Raw genomic sequence first — 20,781 nt, forward strand, 5'->3', positions numbered from 1 at the left:
CTTTGTCTACTTGAGGCCACCTCTGGATGAGAGCTCTCAATGGTGGAACAGAGCTTACTGCCCCATCCTAAGCCATTTAATGATCTAAAGATGCCTGAAATACAATTGTTAGCTCTGCCTTGTGCTCAACTTCTTTTGAGTATCTCATAAAAGCCCCCATCCCAGTTCTTACAGGTCAAATACGTGATTTTATTTATGTATATGAAATCATATACCCACACACCTATATATATATATATATATATATATATATATATATATATATATATATACATATATCAAATCAGACCCCAGTATTTGTAGATTCTCCATCTACAGAGTCAACCAACCATGGATTGAAATTAATTGAAAAAATATTGTGCTTTGGGGGTACTATTAAATAAAATAAGGATTCCTTGAACACAAGCACTGCAATAGTTTGACAGTAGATCTGCTAACCAAAGAGGCTACTGGGTGACTATCTAGTGTTGCTAGACTAAGTAAATGATGATTTACATCCCAGGTAGGGCAAAGTCAGATGCCACAACATTTTATCCACCTACCCAGGGTGACATACAATTTAAAATGTGTGAACTGTTAATTTTTGAATTTTAATTTAATATTTTCAGACTTCAGGTGAATACAGTTGATTGGAAGAAAATAATTGGCAGTGCAAGTATGGCTAAAGGGAGATTCTGTACTGAAAAAGGAAGCAGTGCAGGACAGGGCAGCTGAAGGAGGCTGAGCAAGGCTACAGTTTCACTCAGAGACCAGCATCAGCATCCACGGGAGATCCTGGATTATGTCACAGTGCTGGTGTGGTGGCTGGAAGGCTACATCGCTTAGCAACTGTTTAGGTGCTTGGCAGTGAAAATGGAAATTAGGTAGGACAGCAACGGATCCACTGAAGCTGTTATTCTTTTCCTGCTATAAGCTGTGTAGGACAAGTATAAACTCTTGATTGAATATCTGGGGAAAATGGAAATTCAAACTTATAGTTCGGGAGAGAATTAAGATCATGTTTTTTACTGTAATTAGGTTTTAACACAGTAAAATACATGCTGTTAAATTAATTTGCTTCTGTGTATTGGACACTGCCAAAGTTAGGGCTAAGGCTAAAAGGAGATCACTAATTTAGTGATAAAGTTAGGTTTCAATGTCAGTTTAAGTTTCTACTACCATTGATGCATTTGGATGATAACCACGTTAGAATAAAATGATGAAATTAATTGCAATTACAGTAAGTAATAACAGTTTTAATTAACTGTTTCTTCGTCCATAGTTTCATTTTCCAGGGTCAGAAAATGTTTTATATGAATAATATGATCCATATTAAAAATATGGAGTATAAGATACCACACAGGATGTAATACTTTTTTAGCTTGAGATTTAAATGGTTAATAATATCAGAAGGTTGTCTTATTGTTTGACTTAATATAAAATTAGGATTGTAAGAAGAATTAAGTGAATTTTCATCTTGGACTTGATTCATGGTTAGATGAAATTTAGTGTAGCTTCAGAGTTTGGAAAGGCAATGGGATTAGAGTTTTGTTAGAGAATAGGACACTGGGATCAAGGACTGTATGGCATTGAGTCTAGAGGACCTGACAATTACTTGTCATTGTCTTTCAGCTTCAACCTGCAGGGTGCTGGCTACACCTCAGTTCCTTTAGTATGGTGGCCATCAACAGCAGTGAACCCAGTGCCACGTATTTCATTTTAATAGGACTCCCAGGATTAGAAGAGGCTCAGTTCTGGTTGGCTTTCCCACTATGCTCCCTCTACCTTATTGCTGTGCTAGGTAACTTGACAATCATCTACATTGTGAGGACAGAGCAGAGCCTCCATGAGCCCATTGTATGTCTTTCTCTGCATGCTTTCTGGCCTAGACATCCTCATTTCCACTCCAACCTTACCAAAATGATGGCCATTTTTGGTTCAATTCCACCAACATCAAGCTTTATGCTTCTCTGGTACAGTTGCTTGCCATCCATTCCCTATCTGGCATGGAGTCCATGGTGCTGCTGGCCATGGCCTTTGATCGCTATGTGGCCATCTGCCACCCTCTACGCCATGCCACTGTGCTTACATTGCCTCGTGTTGCCAAGATTGGCATGGCTGCTGTGGTCAGGGGTGCTGCATTAATGGCACCCTTACCTGTCTTCATCAAAAGATTGCTTTTCTGTCATTCCAATATCCTTTCTCATTCCTACTGTCCACACCAAGATGTCATGAAGTTAGCCTGCGCTGACATCCATGTCAATGTCATCTATGGCCTCATTGTTATTATCTCTGCCATTGGCTTAGACTCACTTCTCATCTCCTTATCGTATTTGCTCATCCTTAAGACTGTGCTGGGCTTGACATGCGAAGCCCAGGCAAAAGCATTTAGCACTTGTGTCTCTCATGTGTGCACTGTTTTCATATTCTATGTGCCTTTCATTGGTCTGCCAATGGTGCACCGTTTTAGCAAGAGGCATGACTCTCTCCTTCCTGTCATTATGGCTAACGTCTATCTGCTCATCCTCCTGTGCTGAACCCCATTGTCTATGGAGTGAAGACTAAGGAGATCCAGCAGCGCATCCTGCATCTTTTCCTCACAACCACACATACTAGGGATCACTAGGAATCCATGAGGTACCCACTCCATTCAAAGTTCTCTAATTCATACCTTAATATCAGCATCTTGGAAGACAGTAATAAGACAACAAATCTTTGTTAATTAAAGCACAGGTCAGATCTTTCAAAGATGAAACTGGCTGTGGAATTTCCATGGGAATTGAATAAAACCTGCAATCTCCATTCTCCAACATCAGATTCCATTTTGTTTTTTTCTCGATATGATTATTAAGCATAAGGCTTGTGATTTGAAGGTTATTGCCTCCCATTTTATCACCACTTTCTCAGTTCATTTTACTGATGATAGTTCATAGCATTCGGAGATGGAGCAACACATCTAAAATGTTCATCACAGGCATGACAAAAGGAAAATAAACACAAGACTATAATAAAATTATATAAGTTAGAGTAAACCTCTGATTTCCTCATCAGAATTCACAATGACTTTGGATTTCTCAGAAGTTATAACTGGATTTCTTCTTTAAAACAATTTCCAAAGAAATTGCTGTTTTTCTTCTGTATCCCAGGCCAGAGAAGAAAATCTACATTTGCCTACATCATGAAATGACACACTTCGTTATGACAATTGTCACAGCCAAGAAAACATTCTTTTTTAACTATTTAAGCTTATCAACTTTTTATTTGTACCCTGATTGCACCAATGGGGAGACTGATATTTACTGGGAACCAGGTGAATTGAATAGAATCATGGAAGCTCAAAATAGAAGAAAATAATGAAGTTTTCATGTCCAATTCTATGTTATGTTGAAGAATTATTAGGCAGACTTGCGGGATGTTGAGTTGGAAATCTCTAGAGCCTACACTGCTTTGGGAGGGGGCATTTGGTCCTTTATTTTCCTTTGCCTAGTGCTGCTCTGAGGAACTTCCTGTCAATAGAGCACAAGGCTCTAATCATCCCAGTAGAGCTGCTCTGCATCCTTGCCCAATACCACTGTGCTTGTGAGTGTTCGCAGATGGGTTTATCTGAGAAACAGTCTCATTAACTACAGATTCCCTGCATGTCTTAAGGATGCTTTAGAGGAAGCAGTTGAGAATACCCAGCAGCTTGTGGTATAAAGAGAAGAGGGATAGTCACCACAGAATAGAGAGTCAAAAGCAAGAGACATAATACTGAGTAGGGTCATAAACTCACATGGCTGACCAGGAAGTAAGACAAGGGGAAGGGGGGGGTCTATAGAAAAAGAGGAGCACATAATAAGCAAACACTGCAGACACCCGGAGCTTTAAGCTGTGTTGCAATGAAGGAAATAAGGACGGCATTTTTACCAATGGTACATAGCACAGACATAGCCTTGAGGCACACCTAGGAATCCTACAGGCTAGTCAGAGGATTTCCAGGAGTGGGCTGCCTGCTGTAGGAATTGTAGCAGTGGAGGTGGAGTAGATGGATCAAGGACTGGGATCATCACACACAGAAAAGCCATAGTCAGATCCATTGTGTAGTTGGTGAATATGAGAGGCAGGCAGCAAAGCAGGAGCAGGGTAGAACTTCCTGCCATGGCTAGCACCACAGAGACCCACTTGCACATAGAAATTTGAACTATACTCCAGAATATAAGAACCGTGTGTGATAGAACTGACTAGGTAAAGGGGAGGGGAGGTAAAAGGAAATAGCGTGAAATGTACTCAGTGCAAGATCTGGTCACTCTGAACGAAGGAGTTGAAAATCGTCCATTGCCCAGAGGAGCTCTGACATGGCCGTAGAGAGTAAGACAATGAAGAGGATTAGAAAGACATGAATTCTTTATCTGAAAAGTGAATGTGATCACTAAAAGCAAAAACCACAGACATTCTGAAAACGTAAAGAAATTAAAACATAATACAAAAAACTTTCATGTATTACTCAAGAGAATTTAAAACCCATTGGTGATTATTTTCCAGGGTTTTAACATACTTTCTGGTACATTTTGCTTGGACATATGATAAGTTTGTGTGTGTGTGTGTGTGTGTGTGTGTGTGTGTGTGTGTGTGCATGTGCACACATGTGTTTGTGTGTATGGTTGGAGGACATTTGTGTATGAGTGTGTGTTTTTACTTTGGTGATTTTTTTTTTAAACAGAATCTCACATACCCAGGCCTCAAAGTCACTGTGTAGCTAGGATGACCTTGAACCGATGATTCTCTTGCATTCAGCTCTTAAGCACTGGAACCCCAGGTGCATGCCTCCATTCAATCCCATTGCATGTCTGCTTTTTATTTGCAGTCCCCTTGGAGGCACTCATATTCAATGCTTGATGAATGGTTAGTTACACTGCCCAATTAAGTTTTTCTTATGGAGACAGAGTTAGTGCCTTAGATTTCAGAAAATTTTGAGTTTCCTCCAGTCTGGCACATGTACCCAGCTCTCCTCCTATCTGTAGCTCATACTGGTAGCTACTGGAAAGACATCATGAAATTAGCAGGCAAATGGATGACCTAGAAAAGCTCATCCTGAGGGAGCTGAGATCCAGGAACACAGAGTAAGTACTCACTTATGAATGATATTAGCTGTAAAGGAAAAGTATATCATGCTACGGTCCACAGGCCAGAGAGGCTACGTGAGGAGGATGTAAGGTGAGTGCAAGGATCTCCCTGGGAAGGGGAATTAGAATAGAAAATGTTTCGTGTATTTATCAGTCTTTAATCCTCATCATTGCATCTTTATAATGTAAACAATGAGCAGCTTTGTAACAGGAATAAGGCAGGTGGTCTTCTCCCAACTCAGCACAACTAGAGACTTCCAGTGTTTACTATGGCTTTCCTTTATGTTGCCCAATAGTGAGATGTTTTAAATATATCAGCCTTGGCCTTTCCCATATAACACTCTGCACATGGCCCCAAAAGCTTCTTATCCCTAATGCTGACACCTGGTTCAAGCTGGTGTATTGAGGCTCTAAACTCCATGAAACAGTACGCTGGTCATACCACTATCTACTTTTTGTACAGACTGAGGACATGTTATATCTCCATACCTAGACAGAAGTGAGAAGTCCTGTTTGGTAAGAGATAAAGAAATTTAATCCAGGCAGATAGAACAAAGGAAGTTTACTTTTATAGAGCTCAAGGAAATCTCAAAGAGTCTGATTGCTTGAGAATTTACTACTGACTTTTCTCCACAATTTTTCACTTTTTAAACCGAGTTTTTCCAAAGCTCATCTGTTTATGTTTCCCATGGCTTTTCTATGATACATTTTTGACATATGCAAAGCATTCCATGATTCATACATAGCATTTTGGGCTGAATTTATTCATAAAAAGAATCAATAAACTTTTTTGCCAAGGCCACATTTCCTCACCCATTGTACAGAAGAGAATCCCAAGGGTGGAGAGCAGTAAGTGGCCTTCATCAGATGGGCAGCCCATGTATTTTGTCCTGGAGTTTGAATTCTTGTACATCTGATACCAAAACCAAAACTGTCTCTTGTGGCTTTTCCTGATGACAGAAGTGCTGAACAGTGGTCTGTAGTAGAAAATACTACAAACATTGCTTTTGTGGTTATTATGTTACCAACACATTGCAGTTCTCAAGGCTTTCAATAGTAGTGACTCATTTGATCCCCCACAACTATTGTGAAATGTAGACTTTGGGGACTGCTCTTCTGCAGGGGTGTGTTTTGCCCATGGTATGCCTCCTTTAAACATCTTTCAGTGGCCCCTGTGCAGTCTGGTAGCATAAGCGTTGGGTAGTCCTGCGATAAAGCACATTCCCCAACACTCAATTCAACCCAGAGGATATTGTTCCTAATCTTATTTTTCTTTTGTTTTAGTAAAACTGCTGGTCCTGCTCTTTTCCTTGGCTCCTTCCCCCAACCTCTCTTTCCCTCTAACTTTCCTTACAGATTTCTCAAGTTGTCTCAACCAACAGGTCCTCATACATCACCACTTTTAAATTGGTCCTCTTCTGGTAAACTGAGTTTTATTATCATTTTTTTTACCTATCCATCAGTGCTTTAGCTGGAGTACAGCATGGACCTTTATGTACAAACCTCTGGAATTGGGATATGTCAGATAATTTGAACTACATACATCTTCCACTTATTTAAATAATAGCAGCTCACAGGTTTAAACCTGAAAGTAATTTTAACTAGTATATGAAAGTAATTTGAACTATTTTTTAAAATGGAAATAATTAGAGAAAATTTTTGTGGTTTCAGCAATTCTGCTGTATTATCGAATTATGCTGAGCATTTATAAACATGTTTGTAGTTTAGTTACCTTTGAGTGAAAAATTAATTCAATATTGCTGTCATCATTTGGTTCAAATGCCTATGGAGCTGAAAGAAATAGTCCATTGCAGTGCTGTTTACCATCAACTCTCTCCTTTTCCCCAAGTAAGCTCTCTTACTTCATAGTTTGTCTTAGATCCCAGGGTCATTTTCTTCCCGTTGTCCTGGTTTTCGTCTTTGTAAGCCATAAAGGCATTAACTGGATTGTTTGCACTCTGAACTCTGGCCTTTGGTGATTGTAAATCTACTGTTCTTAAAATTCAATCAATCTTTGGGTTCTCCTTCTTATTTAGCTTCTCTAGGATCACTAATTATAGGCTCAATGTCCTTTGTGTATGGCTAGAAACCAAATATGAGTGAGTACATCCCATGTTCCTCTTTTTGGGTCTGGCTTACCTCACTCAGGATAGTGTTTTCTATTTCCATCCATTTGCATGCAAAATTCAAGAAGTTCTTGTTTTTTACTGCTGAGTAGTACTCTAATATGTATATATTCCATACTTTCTTCATCCATTCTTCCATTGAAGGGCATTTAGGTTGTTTCCAGGTTCTGGCTATTACAAACAATGCTGCTGTGAACATAGTTGAGCATATACTTTTGTTGTATGATAGGGCATCTCTTGGGTATATTCCCAAGAGTGGTATTGCTGGGTCCAGGGGTAGGGAGAACCCAAAGAAAGACATATAACCATCCTCCTGAATATTAACCTTCATCAGGCGGTGAAAGGAGACAGAGACAAAGACCCTCATTGGGGCACCCGACAGAAATCTCAAGGTCCAAATCAGGAGCAGAAGGAGAGAGAGCATGAGCAAGGAACTCAGGACCTCGAGGGGTGCACCCACACACTGAAACAATGGGGATGTTCTATCGGGAACTCACCAAGGCCAGCTGGACTGGGTTTGAAAAAGCCTGGGATAAAACCGGACTCTCTGAACATAGCGGACAATGAGCACTACTGAGAACTCAAGAACAATGGCAATGGGTTTTTGATCCTACTGCACGTACTGGCTTTGGGGGAGCCTAGGCAGTTTGGATGCTCACCTTACTAGATCTGGATGGAGGTGGGTGGTCCTTGGACTTCCCACAGGGCAGAGAACCCTGATTGCTCTTTGGGCTGATGAGGGAGGGGGACTTGATTGGGGGAGGGGGAGGGAAATGGGAGGCGGTGGCGGGGAAGAGACAGAAATCTTTAATAAATAAATAAATTAAAAAAATTCAATCAATCTTTCCCATCTCTTTGCATTGCTCTTATTTATTCCTCTGAATTTCCTTCCTTAAAATTTATCTCAATAAGATACATGGGATTACTCCAATTTCTTTGTATTTTTTGTTTGCTTTGTTACTGACTATGTGTTCAATTTTTGATGTGGGATTTCCCTCTGTATGCTGTGATTACCATTAATGAATAAAGAAATTGCCCTTGTCCTATTGATAGGACAGTACTTAGGTAGGCAGGGAAAACTAAAGGGCATGCTGGAAGAAAGGAGGCAGAGTCAGAGAGAAGCCATAGAGCCCACCTGAGACAGATTATGGAAACTTTACCCGGTTAGCCACAGCCACATGGCAATACACAGATTAATGGAGATGGGTTAAATTAATATGTAAGAGTTAATCAATAAGAGGCTAGAGCTAATGGACCAAACAGTGATTTAATTAATACAGTTTCTGTGTGAGTATTTTGTTTCTGGGTAGCAAGAACCAACAAGCAGCCTGCTGCAACAAATTTTAGATAACGTTTCATGAGGTGCTGGGAAGAAGGTATATGTTTGGGTGGAATGTTTTATAAATGTCTGTTAAGTCCATTTGAGTCATGGCATCTGTTAGTTCACTTATTTCTCTTTTAAGATTCTGTCTGGCACACCTGTCCATTGCTGATAGGGAGGTGTTAAGGTCTCCCAGGATTAGTGTGTGAGGTTTGATGTGTGATTTAGGCTTTAGTAATGCTTCTTTAACAAATACAGCTTCATATACTATTATATTAATGTTGGGCAAGGCAATTTGTAAGAAGAAAAGGGTCCCAAGAGCACACACACACACACACAGGCACGCACATACACACTCCAACTATTAGGTGTCTCACAAAAGCACCAAGCTAATAACCATAACATATTTGCAGAGGACCTAGCAGAGACCCACTCAAGCTCCATCATTGCTGCTTCAGCCTTTGTAGACCCCTAGCCCTGCTTAGTTGATTCTGTGTGTTATGTTTTTAATTATTTTTCTAAAATCATTATTTCTTATGAAAATATAAAAGTAGCATTTCTTTTAATTATATAATGCTAGCATTATTTAAAAATACTTCTGTGTTGCTAATTTCAGTTTAGTGAAAAGTATATAATGATGTCTTAGAGTAAGGCACAAATCCTCAACAGTTTTTTTTTGTTGGTGTTTTTATTATTTTTTCCATTCAATTATTTACACTTCTTTCCCTCCTCCAAATTCCCTCCCACTCCCCCACACCCCCTCCTACTTCTCCCTCCCTGCTTGAGAGAGGGCAGGGAACCCTGCCCTGTGGGAAATCCAAGGCTCTCCCTCCTACATCTAGGCCTAGGGAGCTGTGCATCCATATAGACTAGAATCCCAAAAAGCCAGAACATGCCGTAAAAACAAGTCCCAGTGCCTTTATCAATGGCTTCTCAATCAGCCCCCATTGTCAGCCAAAATCAAAGAGTCAAGTTTGATCACATGCTCATTCAGACCCAGTCCAGCTGGATTTGGTGAGCTCCCATTGGAACAGGCACACTGCCTCAGTTGGTGGACCAACCTCTCGAGGTCCTGACTTCCTTGCTCATTTTCTCCCTCCTTCTGCCTTTCAACTGAACCTTGGGAGCTCAGTTCGTTGCTGTGATGAGGGTCTCTTTCTCTATCTCCATACATCGCCAGACGAAGATTCTATGGTGATAATCATATTCGAGATAATCATCAGCGTAATAGTGGGGCAAGGACCGTTCAGGCATCCTCTCCTCTGCTGCCCATGGACCTAGCTGAGGACATCCCTGTGGACACCTGGGTTCTGCTCTAGAGCCCAAGTCTCTTGCCAACACTAAAATGGCTCCCTTAATGTAGGTATCTAGGTCCCTGCTCCTATATCCGCCCTGCCTCCATCTCCACCCTCCCATTCGCCCAAGCTGTTTCCAGTCCTTCCCTTCTCCCTTCCCTCTCTCCCTCACCCCTTTCCCCCAACCTCACCCCCACGTCTGCCCCCACCCCTATGCTCACAACTTTTTCCCTGCAATCTTGTTTGCTTCCAATGTCCAGGAGGATCTATAAATGTTTTTCTTTGGGTTCACCTTGTTATTTGGCTTCTCTGGGCTTGTGAACTATAGGTTAATGACCTTGGTTTATGGCGAGAATCCACAAATGAGTGAGTACATACCATATTCATCTTTTTGGGTTAGGGTTATCCTCACTCAGGTTAGTGTTTTCTATTTCCATCCATTTGCATGCAAAATTCAAGATGTCGTTTTTTACTGCTGAGTAGTACGCTAATGCGTATATATTCCACACTTTCTTTATCCATTCTTCTATTGAGGGGCATCTAGGTTGTTTCCAGATTCTGGCTATTACAAATAATTCTGCTATGAACATAGCTGAACAAATACTTTAGAAGTATGATTGGGCATCTCTTGGGTATATTCCCAAGAGTGGTATTGCTGCATCCTGAGGTAGCTTGATTTCCAATTTCCTGAGAAACCACCACACTGATTTCCAAAGTGGTTGCACAAGTTTGCATTCCCACCAGCAATGGATGAGTGTACCCCTTTCTCCACAACCTCCCCAGCAAAGGCTATCATTGGTGTTTTTGATTTTAGCCATTCTGACAGGTGTAAGATGGTATCTCAAAGTTGTTTTGATTTGCATTTCCCTCGTCGCTAAGGAAGTTGAACATGACCTTAAGTGTCTCTTGGCCATTTGAACTTCTTCTGTTAAGAATTCTCTGTTCAGTTCAGTACCCCATTTTTTAATTGGGTTAATTAGAATTTTAAAGTCTAGTTTCTTGAGTTCTTTATATATTTTGGAGATCAGACTTTTGTCTGATGAGGGATTGGTGAAGATCTTCTCTTATTCAGTAGTATACCTTTTTGTCTTAATGACAGTGTCCTTTGCTTTACAGAAGCTTCTCAGTTTTAGGAGGTCCCATTTATTCAATGTTGCCCTATTGTCTGTGCTACCGGGGTTATATGTAGGAAGTGGTCTCCTGTGCCCATGTGTTGCAGTCTACTTCCCAATTTTTTTTCTATCAGGTTCAAAGTGGTCAGATTTATATTGAGGTCTTTAATCCATTTGGACTTGAGTTTTGTGCATGGTGGTAGATATGGATCTATTTTCATTCTTCTACAGATTGACATCCAGTTCTGCCAGCGTGATTTGTTGAAGATGCTTTCTTTTTTCCATTGTATACTTTTAGCTCATTTGTCGAAAATCAGGTGTTTCTATGTTTGTGGGTTAATATCCGTGTCTTCTATTTGATTCCATTGGTCAACTTCTCTGTTTTTATGACAATACCAAACTGTTTTCACTATTGTAGCTCTGTAATAGAGTTTGAAGTCAGGGATGGTAATGCCTCCAGAAGTTCCTTTATTGCATAGGATTGTTTTGGCTATCCTGGGATTTTTGTTTTTCCATATAAAGTTGATTATTGTTCGCTCAAGGTCTGAAGAATTTTGTTGGGATTTTAATAGGGATTGTGTTGAACTTATAGATTGCCTTTGGTAGAATTGTCATTTTCACTATGTTGATCCTACCCATCCAAGAGCATGGGAGATCCTTCCATTTTCTGGTGTCCTCTTCAATTTCCTTCTACAATGCCTTAAAGTTCTTGTCAAATATATCTTTCACTTCCTTGGTTAGAGTTACCCCAAGATACTTTATGCTATTTGTGGCTATCGTAAAAGGTGAAGTTTCTCTGACTTCCCTCTCTGTTTCTCTATCCTTTGTGTACAGGAGGGCTACTGATTTTTTTTTTGAGTTGATCTTGTAACCTGCCACATCACTGAAGATATTTATCAGCTGTAGGAGTTCTTTGGTAGAGTTTTTGGGGTCACTAATGTACACTATAATATCATCTGCAAGCAATGAAAATTTGACTTCTTCCTTTCAGATTCGAATCCCCTTTATCTCCTGATGTTGTCTTATTGCTATTGCTAGAACTTCAAGCACTATGTTGAAGAGATATGGTAAGAGTGAACAGCTTGTCTTGTTCCTGATTTTAGAGGAAAGGTTTGAGTTTCTCTCCATTTAATTTGATATTAGCTATTGGCTTGCTATATATTGCTTTTATTATATTTAGGTATGACCCTTGTATCCCTAACCTCTCCAAAACCTTTATCATAAAGGAGTGTTGAATTTTGTCAAATGCTTTTTCAGCATCTAATGAAATGATCATTTGGTTTTTTTCTTTAAGTTTATTTATATGATGGATTACATTGATAGATTTTCATATGTTGGACCAGCCCTGCATCTCTGGGATGAAGCCTACTTGATGATGATGAATGAGTGTTTTATGTGTACTTGGATTTGATTTGCCAGAATTTTATTGAGAATTTTTGCATCAATATTCATGAGTGAGACTGGTCTGTAATTCTCATTCTTTGTTGGGTCTTTGTGTGGTTTTGGAATCATGGTGACTGTAGCTTCATAAAAAAAGTTTGGCAATGACTCTTCTGTTTCTATTATGTGGAACACATTAAGGAGTATGGGTATCAGGTCTTCTTAGAAGTTCTGATAAAATTCTGCATTAAAACCATCTGGTCCTGGGCTTTTTTTGGTTATTTCCTCACGACTTATAGATATATTTAAATTGTTCACTTGGTCTTGATTTAATTTTGGTAAATGGTATTTATCTAAAAACAAGTCCATTTCTTTCACATTTTCCAACTTTGTGGCATATAAGCTTTTGTAGAAAGATGTAATGATTCTCTGAATTTCTTCAGTGTCTGTTGTTTTGTCCCCCTTTTCATTTGTGATCTTGTTACTTTGCGTGTTCTCTCTCAGCCTTTTGATTAGTTTGTATAGGGGTTTGTCAATCTTGTTGACTTTCTCAAAGAACCAGCTCTTTGTTTCACTGATACTTTGGGTTGTTTTCTGTGTTTCTATTTTGTTGATTTTAGCCCTCAGTTTGGTTATTTCCAGTCTTCTATTCCTCCTGGGTAAGTCTGCTTTTTTTTTTCTAGAGCTTTCAGCTGTGCTATTAAGTCTCTAATGCGAGCTTTCTCCATTTTTTTAAATGTGGGCACTTAGAGCTATAAACTTTCCTCTTTGCACTGCTTTCATAGTGTCCCATAGGTTTGGGTATGTTGTGTCTTTATTTTCATTGAGTTCAAGGAAGACTTAATTTCTTTCTTTATTTTTTCCCTAACCCAGGGGTGGTTCAGTAGTTGACTGTTCAGCTTCCATGAGTTTGACCCCAAAGGCTTTCTGGGGTCAGAATTGTTTTTAAATTCTAACTTTATTCCATGGTGAGCAGATAAGACACAGGTGGTTACTAATATTTTTTTTTGTATCTATGGAAGTCTGCTTTGTTACCGAGTATGTGATCAGTTTTTGAGAAGGTTCCATGAGATGCTGAGAAGAAGGTATATTCTTTCCTATTTGGGTGGAATAGTCTATAGATGTCTGTTAAGTCCATTTGATTCATTACCTCCATAAGTTCTCTTATTTCTGTGTTAGATTTCTGTCTGATTGACCTGTCTATTGGTGAAAGAGGAGTTTTGAAGTCTGCTACTATTAGTGTGTGGGTTTTGATGTATGCCTTGAGTTCTAGTAATGTTTCTTTTACTTAAGTGGGTGTTTTTATATTAGTGACATAGATATTCAGGATTGAGACTTCATCCTGATGAATTGTTCCTCTTATGAGTATAAAATGTCCATCTCCATCTCTTCTGATTGATTTTAGTTTGAAGGCAGTTTTGTTAGATATTAGTATAGCCACATTGTCTTGTTTCTTGGGTCCATTTGATTGAAAAACCTTTTCCCAATGCTTTACTCTGAGTAGATGTCTGTCTTTGTGGTTGAGGTATGTTTCTTGTAAACAGAAGAATGTTGGATCCTGTTTTCGCATCCAATCCCTTAGCCTGTGCCTTTTTATAGGTAAATTGAGTCCATCGATATTATGTGATATTAAGGACCAGTGGTTGTTAACTCCGTTTTTTTGTTTGTTTGTTTTTTGTTTTTTGTTTTTTGTGCGTGTGTGTGGTCGAGTTTGCATGTTTCCCTTCTTTGAGTTGTGCTGGTGAGGGTTTGTTAGATGTCTGAGTTATTGTGGACATTGTTGGATTCCTTGGGATGTGATTTTCCTTCTATTACTTTCTGTAAGGCTGGATTTGTGGCTACATAGTGTTTAAATTTGTTTTTATCCTGGAATATTTTGTTTTTTTCCATTGATGGTGAATGAAAGCTTGGCTGGGTATAGTAGTCTGGTCTCTTAGTTTCTGCAGCACATCTAGCCAAGACCTTCTGGATTTCATGGTTTTCATAGAGAAGTCACATGTAATTCTGATAGGTTTACCTTTATAAGTTAGTTGACCTTTTTCCTTTGCAGCTCTTAATATTCTTTCTTTATTCTGTATGTTTTGTGGTCTATTTGGTGTTCTATATGCTTCTTGTACCTTCATAGGAATATCCTTCTTTAGGTTGGGAAAGTTTTCTTCTATAATTTTGTTGAATATATTTTCTGGGCCTTTGAGCTGTAATTCTTCTCCTTCTTCTACTCCTATTATTCTTAAGTTTTTTATAGTGTCCCAGATTTCCTGGATTTTTTGTGATAAGAATTTGTTGGATTTTCTCATTTTTTTTTGATCAGTGCATTTATTTTCTCTATAGTGTCTTCAGCATCTGAGATTCTTCTATCTCTTGTATTCAGTTGGTTATGCTTGTTTCTGTAGTCCCTGTTCATTTACCTAGATTTTCTATATACAACCATTCTTCCATTTGTGTTTTCTTCATTGCCTCCATTTCAGTTTTCAAGTCTTGAACTGTTTCCATTATCTGTTTGATTGTTTTTTCTTATTTTCCTAGGGTATCTTTTAGGGATTTATTCATTTCTTCAAACTTTTTGTTATTCTTCTCATACATTTCTTTAAGGGAATCTTTCACACCCTGTTGAAGGGACTCTATCACTTTCATAATGTCTATTTTTTCTACTTCTTCTGGATTAAAGTGTTCAAGTCTTTCTGTTGTATATTCCCTGGGTTCTGGTGTTTCATGTTGTTTTTCAGATTGTTGGAGGAATTCTTGCATTGGCGCCTGCCCATCTCTTCCTTCAAAGCTCGCCAATGGATCTTCTGGTACAGGATCTACTCCACTTGTTGGCCAGGGACCACACAGACAGAAGGACTAGCTTCCTGCATGCAGGCTCAGTGAAACAAAGGAACTCCTGCCCTGTTGCACTCACCACTTTGTCCCCAGAGCCTCAGCCCCCAAATAGGCTGAGTTGGGGGATCTTATGACCCTGCAGAAGGGAAGGGGTGCCTGGGAGCAAGCTGGGATGAGATAGGAAGAGAGAGGCAGTAACCAGAGAGAGAGGCCTCAACAGTTTTTAAAATGACCCTAAGTGTACTTGCTGTCATTTTATCCTATGTATTTAGAAAGCAATGTTCTCAGTAGTGGCCATTATTAATTAGAGATGTCACTCAATTCTGAAAAATTTTAAAGATACGTTGCAGCATGCAGTATGAAATACTCAGTTGAGACAGTTATTTATGCAAAAAAATCAAATTTGTATACAAATTTGCTGTTAGGTTTAATAATTGGTAAATTACTAAATCTTATGATTTTTTTACCAATCAGTATTTAGTTTCAGTATTTACTTTGTACACATGCATGTCCAGGATTGTGTAAAGATTTCTCAGGTGAGAAATGGTAGGAATAGAATGAATTCTGAAAGCTTCTTGTAATAAATAAATCAATAGTTATTTCAGTTATTAGAATGAAAAATCTTAATTATGACTTATTATGGCATATATTATTTAGTGTACAAAAATTCTAGCAATGTTGTATAATATAATTATTCACATTTAATGACAGAAAGGACACAAAAGTAAACAGAAAAATATTGTCCTGCTTCCTCAGGACTTAGTACCTACTTTAAACAATGCACCCATCACATCACATTTAATAAACTGTTTTTCCATTTAGACATTTTGGATATGCACTGAAGTTTAAGATCTACAAAGTAAAGGCAACATGGGAACCATTTTTTATTGCTGGAATCTAAAGTAGGACTAAAAAAAATGTTGACTTTAAGAAAATATGCATGAAATAAATGAGGTGACAAAGGAACAAAGCACATTTTCAGATAGAAGAATGTAGCTCAGTGGTAGAGGGATTGGATAACATGGCTTTAGTTACAGGTTTTAGAAATGATCTCTAGCACCATAGAAAACAATTATAGAAATACCTTTACTACATTCTTACACATCTTATTGTTGGTGTCCATAAGAAAGCCATTTGTATGACTTGACCCACAGTGTTGTTTCTGTTTCCCAACTACTTCACAGACTCCAAGACCCATAAACATCCAGTGTCATCAGCTCTGATCATTTCCTTTTAGTGCCCTGAACATGGCCTCTCTGATGGGCTTGGACTTGACACTGTAGATGATGGGGTTGAGCACAGGAGGTACCACAAGGTACACATAGGCAACAAGGGCATGAATAATGTGGGGCAGGTGCCTTCCAAAACGATGAATCATGGACACTCCTATTACTGGAATGTAAAAGACCAGGACAGCCAAGATATGGGAAACACAAGTGTTGAGGGCATGGACACGCTCCCTGGGAGAAGCTAGACCCATCACTGTGTGAAGAATCAAGGAATAGGACATAACAATTAGCAAGGAATCTATACCCACTGTGGATAGAACCACATAGAGTCCATATAGGATGTTGACAGTAATGTCAGCACAGGCCAGCTTCATGACATCAGCATGGAAGCAGAAAGAGTGAGAGAGGAGAATCTTGCCAGGGCAGTAATTCAATCGCTTCAGCAAGAAGGGCACTGGGAATAGTGACAGAGTTGCTCGAGCTACAATGACAGCCCCAATCCTGATGATGACATTATTAGTGAGAACAGATGCATAGCACAGGGGGTTGGAGATAGCCACAAAGCGGTCAAATGACATGGCCAAGAGTACTGAAGACTCTACCACGGAGAAGGAGTGTAGGAAGAACATTTGTATTAGGCAGGTGTGGAAACTGATCACACGATAGTTAAACCAGAGCACAGCCAGGGTGGAAGGCAGTGTGGACAAACTGAGGCCCACATCACTTAGGACCAACATGGACAGGAAGTAGTACATGGGCTGGTGTAGGCTGTGGGTCCTCTTCACAGCCAGGAGGATGAGGCAGTTTCCAGTGAGAGCCACAGCATACATGGAGGAGAAGGGGATGGAGATCCAGCCATGGGCAGCCTCTAGTCCTGGGATGCCAGTCATGAGGAAAGACTGTGGCTGGAAGAAGGAGATGTTGATGAAGGGCTGGAAAGGGAGCATCGTTGGAGACAGTGAAGGGATCTGGAAGATGTGGTCTGTTCAATCTCTGAAGGACATAAAATGATGAAGTTAGTGCAAAAACGGTGTAAAATCTATTGACACGGTTCCAAGCATGAACACAACAGATGTGAAGCATATTTAGAAATTCAGTGTCTCTAAAAGAAATAAAAATACTAAAGGAGGAAATAGGACTGGTCAGCTGGCTCAGAGAGCAAAGGTGCTGGCTGCCATGCCTAATGACCTTGTCCCCAGATGCAGTTTGGTGGAAGTAGAGATCAAAACCATCAATCTGACCTCTGATCTCACATCTACTCTATGGTATACCTCCCTCACATTGATTAAATAATAATTATCAAATAAAAGGAAACTCTAAATTCAACCCAGTGAGTACCAAAGTAATAGTTAAACATGAGAAACAATATTCTCTTCGCAACTGAACCCAGCAATGAGAATTTTAAGAGCTAAAATTCCAGGAAGTCTACTGCTACAGTCTCTCCTAGAAGTGGTTGCATAAACAGGACTGAAATTATGGCAACACCAATGAACATATTCATGTGGAAGGGGAAATTGCATGGGTTCCCATCTCCAGCCCAAGAACTCCAGGCAACTGGTGACTGCTAGGAGAGGAAGAATTATCACCTCTAGGGCTGAGCCCCTCACTGCTTGTTCTATATGAAGTGAACAACCTTGAAACAACATGCTCACCAATAACAAAAATGGACTGAGTCAGTTGTTTTTTCATATATTTTTTTGTAAACTTATACAAACATATATACCAGGAATAATCAAAGAAAAGGCTACCAGAGCATTGTGGGGCACGGGTGAGATTCAAGGGAAGGTAAGGATGGAGGGAAGAAAGTGAAGGACAGAAGAGATGCAACAATATTGTCATTAAAAATCTATAAAAATTAAATAGAAAAAGCCATACTCATAGGAAGTCCAATAATGAAAAAAATGAAAAAGATTTCTGTACCAAAGTTTTCTAAATTATTTGAAAATCAAAGAATGAATTGATCCAACAGAGTGAAAATAATTTGATGAGAAAGAAATTTAAAATCAAAATGGCAGATCAACGAAAAGAATGATATAAATAGAAAAGTAGTATGAGGTTGAAAATCTTCCTCTTACCAAAGGTAAACAGTTGGAAGAATTAATTTAAAAAGAATAATTGAGGATTGAGCCAATGACCTGGGCCAGAGCAGATCTGAAACAGCAAACTCCACAGGAACAGGTACAGGGTAGCAACCACTGAGCAAGTGGGCCAGAGCCAGAGACCACTGCAGGTCCTGGAGTGAATCTGGGACGTTTGAGGAAGTAGACCTGAGCCAGGATCCCTGTATGTCTGGGTGTGAGTCTGGGACCTTCAAGGGAGGAGGCAGGAACCAGAGATCTCTGCCGGCCCAGGCATCAGTCTGGGACCTCTGAGAAAGTATGCCTGAACCAAGACCTCTGTGGATCTGGGCATTGGTCTGGGACATAAAAGGGAGTAGGCAGGAACCAGTAACCTCTGCGGGTCTGGGCAGTCTGGGACCTCTGAGGGAGTAAGCCTGAGCCAGGTCCTCTGCGGGTCTGGATGCACCCAAACCTGGGAACTCCAAAGGAGTAGATCAGAGCCAGAGACCTTTATAGGACCAACCCCAAGCCAGGGACCACTGAAGGAGCAGATCCAGACCAGGGACATTTATAGAAACAGGTCTGAGCCAACAACCTAGGCTAGAGTAGGTCTGAGACAACAAACTCCATGTGAGTGAGCAAAGTCTGGAGCACTGAGCAACCTCCAGGAACACTGAGTGACCAACAGGGTAACTAAAACTGTGGCACTGACTGTACCATGAGGAACAACCATCTGAGCCTTGGATTACTGTGACCTAGAAGATTAATCAGCAGAATCACAGATAGCTCCAACCACAATAATTAAAGGAAAAGATGAGTAGACAAGGTAAGAACACACACAACACCACGAAGAGCAACACAACACAGTAAAATCTAGAGACCCTACAACAGCAATACTTGAACAACTATATATAGAATAAGCAGAAGAAAATTACCTAAAAAATAACTTCAGGAGAATGCTTGAAACTCTCACAGAGGAAATGAGAAATTCCCTCAAAGAAATGGAGGAAAAGAAACAAAAATTGGAAGACACCAGCAAATTCCTTAAAGAAAACCAAGAAAAAGCAATCAAACATATGAAAGAAACTATTCAAAACTTGAAAACTGAAATAGGGGCAAGGAAGAAAAAAAAGCTGTGGGAATTATAGAAACAGAAATCATGAGAAAATGATCAGGAACCACAAACACAAGCATAAACAGCAGAATATAAGAGATGGAAGAGAGACTCTCAAGCACTGAGGATACAATAGAGGAAATATTCTCATCAGTCAAAGAAAACATTAAATCTAACAAAAGCTTAGCACAAAATTTCCAGGAAATATGGGAAACCATGAAAAGAACAAACCTAAGAATAATAGGTATACAAAAAGGAGAAGTTCAACTCAAAAGCACAGAAAATATATTAAACAAAATCATAGAAGGAAACTTTACCAACCTAAAGAAAGATATACTAAACAGACCAGATCAAAAAAAAAAGTCCCCTAGCCACATAATACTCAAAACACTAAACATACAGAATAAAGAAAAAAAATTAAGAGCTACAACGAAAAAGTACAAGTAACATATAAAAGCAGACCTGTCAGAATTGCATCTGGCATCTCATTGGAAACAATGAAAGCCAGAAGGTCGTGTTTAAGCATTATGCAGACATTAAGAGACCACAGTTGCCAGCCCAGACTATTACACCCAGCAAAACCTTCAATCATTATAGAAGGACAAAACAAGATATTCCATGACAAAATCAGATTTAATTAATACTTGCCACAAACCCAGCCCTACACAAAATACTAGAAGGAAAACTTCAACCCAAAGAAGTTGGCTACACCAATAAAAACATAAACAATTGATGGTCTCATAGCAGCAAATCCCAAAGAAGGGAAAAACACACAAATTAACATCACCAATGATGAAAACTAAATTAACAGGAGATAGCAATCACTGGTCATTAATATCCCTTAATATAAATGGACTCAACTATAAAAAGACACAGGCTAACAGATTGGATACAAAAACATAACCCATCCTTCTTCTGCATACAAGAAACATACCTCAACCTCAAAGGCCTCAGAGTAAAGGGTTTGAAAAAAAAATTCCATCCAAATGGACCTAAGAAACAAGCTTGTATAGCTATCCTAATATCTAACAAAATCGACTTCAAGCTAAAATCAATCAAAATAAACAAAGAAGGACATTTAATATTAGTCACAGAAAAATCCATCAAGAGGAAATCTCAATACTGAACATCTATGCCCCAAATACAAGGACACTCTCATATGTAAAAGAAACACTTCTTAAGCTTAAATCATACATTAAACTCCACACAGTAATAGTGGGAGACTTCAACACTCCTCACT

The 20,781-nt window shown here is 39.3% G+C and overlaps 1 protein-coding gene and 1 pseudogene across 1 annotated transcript; one reads left to right on the forward strand and one right to left on the reverse strand.

The window, feature by feature from the left end:
* Positions 1-1,653: 1,653 nt before the first annotated feature.
* LOC121457320 lies at positions 1,654-2,605 on the forward strand (annotated as a pseudogene).
* A 13,746-nt stretch (positions 2,606-16,351) lies between these two features.
* LOC121458037 (olfactory receptor 51I2-like) lies at positions 16,352-17,314 on the reverse strand. The gene has a single exon (XM_041667155.1). It carries the CDS (start codon positions 17,312-17,314, stop codon positions 16,352-16,354), a length of 963 nt encoding a protein of 320 aa, XP_041523089.1.
* Positions 17,315-20,781: the final 3,467 nt, after the last annotated feature.

This window comes from Microtus oregoni, unplaced genomic scaffold, assembly GCF_018167655.1.
Source record: "Microtus oregoni isolate MIOR12 unplaced genomic scaffold, Mior012 000016F_ref0000370, whole genome shotgun sequence".
Lineage (NCBI taxonomy): Eukaryota > Metazoa > Chordata > Mammalia > Rodentia > Cricetidae > Microtus > Microtus oregoni.

Excerpts from the sequence above, each read along its gene's own strand:
- LOC121458037 (XM_041667155.1), bottom strand. The coding sequence starts at position 17,314 with ATGCTCCCTTTCCAGCCCTTCATCAACATCTCCTTCTTCCAGCCACAG.